Source organism: Acyrthosiphon pisum, chromosome A1 (assembly GCF_005508785.2).
Source record: "Acyrthosiphon pisum isolate AL4f chromosome A1, pea_aphid_22Mar2018_4r6ur, whole genome shotgun sequence".
NCBI lineage: Eukaryota > Metazoa > Arthropoda > Insecta > Hemiptera > Aphididae > Acyrthosiphon > Acyrthosiphon pisum.
In genome coordinates, this window is record NC_042494.1 from 152,515,653 (window position 1) to 152,522,337 (window position 6,685).

Below are 6,685 nucleotides of genomic sequence, written 5' to 3' on the forward strand. Positions count from 1 at the left end.
GTATTTTTTTTATATATTATGTTTGGGTTGCTACTTGCTCAGTTGCCATGATATTTTTTTGACCTTAATGAATCTATCTTTCAAAACTTTTTGGTTTAAATGCATGACTGAGAAAGTGAGAAATATCAAAATAAATAATAAATATTAATACTGAATACGGATTAATACGGATAGCGGCCGCCGGCCAAGAGTTGAGCGCTAGTGTTGATTAGAACTGAAATTCCCTCCGTCCCCCGCAGATTCATAATATTAAGGTGTACTCGTATCAACATTCGTTTCCAGTCCTTATAGTCCAGTCCTTCCAGTCTGTATATCTTAGTTCGTGTTTAATATATATATCTGTGATGTAGTTTGAAATAAGGAATGCCGTATCCACGGACTAAGATAGTACTATCTGCCATCTGGCCGTATCCATATGTTTAATATCTATGGATTGCCTATGAATATTCAATTAAAATAGAGATAACCGTTATAATTAATATCATATTGAATATTGAATAATTAAATAATAATCAATAAAATTACAAATTAAAGTAGTATTTAAATTGAACACTAAGAAATTGTCATCTATTAATTATAAATAATTATTTTATGATAGTTACAACGAATAAAAAATCAATATTAAAATTTTTTAGAGTTCACTGTATTTAAATTTAAAATGTTGAAAAAAAGTATTGTTTTAAATTACCAAGTACACCGACGTGTGTCTGATTTTGTAACCCAATATAATGAAAATCATATACCAACCACACCGCTCCAAAAGTTATTATTATCAATCGGTTCTGCTACTGTTTCATTGTTTGATCCTCGAAGAGCAGGTAATAATAACTTACGATTGGAAAACAACAAAATTGTATTATATATTTATTGACATTTCTTTAAACTATATACTGCCGTTTTAGATATGATTGCCACTATGGGAGAAACTACTGGAACATCTGCGTTGAAATATATGAGAGATAAAATGATTAATAATCCTGAAGGCAACGAAATATTACAGTATATAGTATAAAATGCTTGAAATTATCTGCATATTTTTATTCTAAGACATATTGATTTTAATTGCATGAAATACTTTTTTAAAGGTTACAACCACAAATTAACACTTCAACAGTTGATCTTGGAAAATTAAAATATATGCCAGAAAATACTCTCGGATATGCTTACTTTAAATTTTTAGATCATAATGTAAGTAACAATATTTTAAGTTTTTAAAATTATATCAATGAAATGCTAATCCAATAATGAAAATCTAGAAAGTAACACCAGATTCCCGGGGATCAGTACAATTCATTGATGACATTCAATTAGCATATGTCATGCAGAGATATAGAGAAGTACATGATTTATTTCATACGGTGTTGGGAATGCCTACAAATATGTTGGGTAATATGTTGTTTTCTAATTTATTAAATACTAGCTAAACCCGTGTATTTGCCCGTTCATTGCCCCTTTAAGTGCCAACTCTATATGATTCAAACTTTATTCAATTCTCTTATTTAATATCCGGTGTAAGATGTTCAAAATTTAAAAATGTTCATGGATTATCTTAAAGCTCAAAATACTTGTAAATAATCACTTTAAAATGCAAATTTTTGAAGACTTACATGGTGGTTTGAAGAAACGATGAAAATTGCCGGCCTCAAGTTATCATAATTTTGGATCTATATTGATCAGTCAGCACACTTTCAATTATATTATATTATAGCGGATTGCACACCTTGCAAGGTGCGTTTTTAATTACGAATGTTTTATTAACAAATTGTTTATGATGTGGATGTGTAGGTAGTAGGTTCCTGGGACACTGGTTGAGAAAATTAGCCTTTGAAATACCATTTTTACTAAATTATATCATATTGACCTAATAGGTATAATATGGGTACAGATCTAAAATTATACTCAATCATAACAAATTTGAACCTAACAATAAATAAAAATATATTATTAGGTATTTGTTTATTTTTTTTGTTGGGCAGTTGTTGCCACTGTTGTATTTTTCCATCCAGTTTTCAACTTTTCCGGTGGATTTTCATAAAAAAAATTCCTTAAAAACCTTGTCCTGGTAATTAAGAAAAAATCAGTCAAATCGGTCGAGCAAAAGTAACAAAATAACAATATAGCACATAGTAATACTATGTAAAGACTATGTATGTCCCTAGTATAAAAAGACTACATCTGTCCATAGAGTTTAATATAAAGACAATGTTTATAATATTAGTGTAACGGTATCGAGTTCAAATCTCAGATATCAATTTTTTGACTTATTTCACAGACTTTTATATATATATAGAAGATTAATGTGTATATATTATATATCAGTGTCGTAGCCAGGGGTTGGGCACTGGGGGCACCCTCCCCCCCCAAAATTTTTTTTGCTTGTTTTAAATTATAATATTATATGTTTGATGAAAATTAAAAGTTAAGGCAAATCATTTTAAGCAAATCATTTCGAAGGGGTCAGATTTAGGAAATATTGTATATTCATCGTTAGTGCTGTGTGACTGTGTGTGTAGTGACTGATCATTAGTGTATGTGAGTTCCACAAATGCTTTGTGTAATTTAAGATAAACGACAGCTGAGATACTTAGACCTCAGTAACATACATACGCGCAGTCACGTAACTTTATTTTGTGTGAGTGACCGAGCGGACTAAGGTGTTGGTCACGACGCGGACCTTTGTCGTTTCGAATCTAGACCACGGGTGGCTAGTCTTCCCCGACTGGGCATGGCAAAAACCTACACATGCCCAATTTGAAATTCTGCCAAAACCAAACACACGTTAACCCAACCTACAGTACCCTCCCCCACTATTGGAATACCACCAATGGCATATGTTGCTGCGGGCTAATAAAAAAAAAAAAATTAAAATTTTGTAACTATCTTTTTTAGGAGAAGTAACAGTAAAATGGGTTGAAGCATTTCAGACCAAGTTACCAATGACTTTAAGTGGAGGTCTTTTTGGAGCTGTACGACTTAAACCAAAGTAAACATTTATATACTTAATATACATCTACTCTAGTTTGTTCAATTTAATACCCACTTACATTATTTTTAGGCAAAGAGAACAGTATGTAAAACATTATTTACCATGGGCTATTCAAACAGGACAAAACAGTAATTTTATGTTAAATATTTATTTTGAAAAAAGATGGGATCAACCAATAGAAGAACTACAAAAGGAATTAAATATAAAACCTTTAGAAATAATTGATTTAAAATAAAAATTGTTTCTATGTGTAAGTAGTGTTAACATCTTGTTTTGTATTTTCTTCTTGCTTAGTATACATTTATTCATATAACTTAATCAACATTTGGGGCAAATACAAATTCTGTAAAATAAAATAAATATTAATTTAATTAAAAGTTAAATGATAATGTTATAGTTGCACTGACCATTTTGACCTTCAAATGTTTTAGGTTGGAGTTGGGCCATAGGAATTTGTTCTGTTTTTGTTGATTTTATAGTATTAGAAATAAGTTGAAGTTTGAGAGACTCATACTTAGACTAAAATATTAAAAATAATTCCATAATAAACTAATATTTTTATATTGATATTGTATTCAATTTGCCTCTTTTATACAAAAATGTTTAACTATATTTTACTAAATAGTAAATACCTATGTAAAATCTAGTAAAAATAAATAAAATTGTACAGTTTTGGAAAATGTATGACATAAAATTGATAATATAGACTATACTATGCGCGCAATTTTCCAGTAACCAAAACGTGTAATATATAATAAAAATTATAATTTATAACCCAACCTAACTTAAAATGTAAAACTATATTTTATCTTCAATAGTACAATCATATTTATGTTTCATGCTAGAAATATGCTCAACTAGACCAGTGTAAAATTATTCCACATTATCCCGTACCGTATAATGAACCATGGTAAATGATATGATCTAAACATCCCGATGCGTTATTTTTACACCGGTTTAGCCTCGCAAATTTCTAGTCAATATTTGATGATTATAACTAGACATGATTGCTATTTTAAAAATTTGTTAATTATTGAAAGTGTATAAATATTAAATCCTAATGCGCATAATATTATGTTATGTTGATTTTATTTTATTTTATTATCACCTGAACTTGATGTAAGATTCTACTCTTTTCGATCAGCTTCTCTTCTATCTCTTGGGTTTTTCGTCTTTGTAATTCAGCATCTTTCAAAGCTGCTATAAATATAATTATACACTAGTTATAAATAGGCAATTACATCTTTATATATTTTGTTGTCATGTATTCCTAAAAGTATACTTGCACTCAGATTTTTTTGTTTCAATTAAAATATGTTTTTGAAACTGGTACTCCATGGTTTCCATATTGATTTTAACCTGTTCAAATTTTGCTTGAAGTCTTTTCATACTACTAGTCTGAATGATTTTTTCTTGGGTCATTTGGTAATTCCAAAAAGACACTGCTCTCAATGATATATCCATTACAACTTCTGGTCTTAAACCACATAGTATCATCTAAAATTTAAAATGAATCATTACAGAAGCTTAAAATCTATGTTTTTAGAATAGGTAAAAGGTACTCTATAGTTAATATGCATACAGATTTAAAAGATTCGTCTGGATTTAAGTTTATCTGGACAATGTCCAATCGTCTATTTAGGACTTCATTACAGCATGGGCATTTTTTTTCACGGTTAAATGTTCGGCTACCATCGTAGTCGCAAAATATATGTGAGCAACTCGTTACCCATGCAAATGAGTTTAAATCCTTACGACATTTCTTATAATTACAGATTAAATTTATTTCAGACATTTTAATATGTTGATTTGATTGTTTCAACAATTGAATCAGCTTGCAACGAATTCACATTTTCACTACTCATTATAGTATAGGATATAGTGTCTATATAATATATTAGTCAATAATAACCACATTTGTATAACCAATGAACTACTATAGGTGGATTTCCACTTCAAGTTAGGTTTCCACTAGATACATGTACGTGCATAAAAATACTTTTCTGTGATTGGTTGGTATACATGGTAAGCTTTTGGTATACCAGAGTTTATACGTTCTTACCACAGGTTTAACCATGACACCATGAAGTTGGATCAAAATTGAAGTTAAACTTTTTCGTGTACCTACACGGCTCTAAATTGGAACTTTTCTACTTTCCGGGACACTTTTTTTGGGGGGAGGGACGCAAGCGATGCCCGCGTTACCACTCAATCGCTGCGCTACGCTCGGACAAAAAAATCGAAAATATCCCTAACTTGCTATGCAACGCCACCTCAAGTTGGTCACTGGGTAACCGCCGTGTATCCACTCTTTTCATTTCCCTTGCTCATTATATACTAACTTTGAAGTGTCTTAACTTCGAAACTATACTCTAATTCTAACTTCACTATCGTTTTCAGTGTAGGTACCTACTTAACTACATCCGTTTCAAAAAGAAAAATTGCAATAAAAAGGAGCCCCGTAAAGTAGAAATATACCATAAAAATAAAAATTCGCTTCGATCATTCCCTAGTAAACTTGTTGATCAATCAAAATCAGTTTTCAAAATTAAAATCTGTCAAACCAAATTCTTCCAGTTTTGTCTAGCTCACGATGTAGAGAAGATATCTTCTCTATATCCGATATCGTGGTCTAGCTTATTGGTCTAAAGACTAAAAGTCACTTTTTTAAAATCGGCTGCAGCCCCCTTATCGTATCTTAATATCATTATTTTCCAATAATTGATAATCGATTACACAATAAAATATGTCCGAAACCTTGATTTTTTTCAAAATTACGTAGATATATTTATTTTAGTACAGTGGCGAACCGAAGGGGGGGCCCTTGGCTTATGTCATAGTTTTATTTTTATTTTTAAAAGTTTCCTTAAAATTTTCATCGAAATTTATTGATTAGTTTGATTATTACTTATTAGTTATTAGATTAGATTTGGACATTAGGTATTTTGTTGATAACACGTCGAATCCGATAATAATTAATTGACATACATTGTAAATATAAATTTAAAAAAGGTGGGCAAGTGGATGTCGCTATGCTGTACAGCGTAGGTTACAAGTGGGCCACTGTATAATGGATGGTATTAAATTTGAATTCAATGATTTAATATCATTGTATAAGAAAAACGATTCTGAGTGGAGACGGTATGTCGGTCTAGGTATAAGACATATTATATACTTATATCTATGGTATTAAAAAAAAATTGACCTATAATATACACAGGAATATCACAATATCTATTAGGTAGATACTTATAACGCGTTATACATCAACAACAAACCGTGATACTATCATAGGTATATAATAGTATACTTTAGAACAAGGTGGATATATATCCACCTTGCTTTAGAAGTTTCAAGTACCCACGAGTAATATTATATAATCACAACAAAATAACTAAAATAGGTAGTTATTCTAGGTTTTTTAACATGTAATTTCATCCAAATTCGAACTTAAAATTACTATAAAAATAAACTGTGCTTATGTATTTTTTTAGATTTTTTTGTTTCAGAATTAACTACTTACCTACTTACCTACGTGGAATCTTGTTTTAAATTTTCAATTCTTAGGTATAAAAGTTGAACATTTTATGAATTTTTAACAACAAAATAATTATTCAATTTAAAATTTGATAAATGTTGTCAAAATTCGATCATTAAATGCTTATAAAAAAAAATTGTGTATAAGTATTTTGAATATAT

General features: G+C 29.8%; 3 protein-coding genes across 4 annotated transcripts in view; 1 reads left to right on the forward strand and 2 right to left on the reverse strand.

Moving 5' to 3' along the window:
* LOC100164785 (G-protein-signaling modulator 2) overlaps positions 1-4,200 on the reverse strand; it is an 11,940-nt gene extending 7,740 nt beyond the window's left edge. The window contains exon 1 of the mRNA XM_029488598.1: positions 4,095-4,200. The gene's annotated coding sequence lies outside the window, so the exon portion shown is untranslated. The remainder of the gene's footprint in view (positions 1-4,094) is intronic.
* LOC100160664 (ubiquinone biosynthesis protein COQ4 homolog, mitochondrial) lies at positions 483-3,553 on the forward strand. 2 transcript variants are annotated; one of them, XM_029488599.1, is made up of 7 exons: positions 483-818; positions 903-999; positions 1,086-1,188; positions 1,257-1,386; positions 2,890-2,983; positions 3,056-3,236; positions 3,418-3,553. In XM_029488599.1, the coding sequence occupies exons 1-6, from the start codon at positions 659-661 to the stop codon at positions 3,219-3,221; spliced, it is 750 nt and encodes a 249-aa protein (XP_029344459.1). In that variant the 5' UTR covers positions 483-658; the 3' UTR covers positions 3,222-3,236; positions 3,418-3,553. The 2 variants fall into 2 exon arrangements, with proteins under 2 accessions (XP_029344459.1, XP_008182508.1); XM_008184286.2 differs by having other exon boundaries at positions 3,056-3,553.
* Positions 3,301-4,781, reverse strand: LOC115033580 (E3 ubiquitin-protein ligase CCNB1IP1-like). Its single transcript, XM_029486394.1, has 5 exons — positions 4,569-4,781; positions 4,273-4,483; positions 4,095-4,186; positions 3,394-3,505; positions 3,301-3,329 (listed from the first exon to the last, which is right to left on the reverse strand). The coding sequence occupies exons 1-5, from the start codon at positions 4,779-4,781 to the stop codon at positions 3,301-3,303; spliced, it is 657 nt and encodes a 218-aa protein (XP_029342254.1).
* Between the last annotated feature and the right edge of the window lie 1,904 nt (positions 4,782-6,685).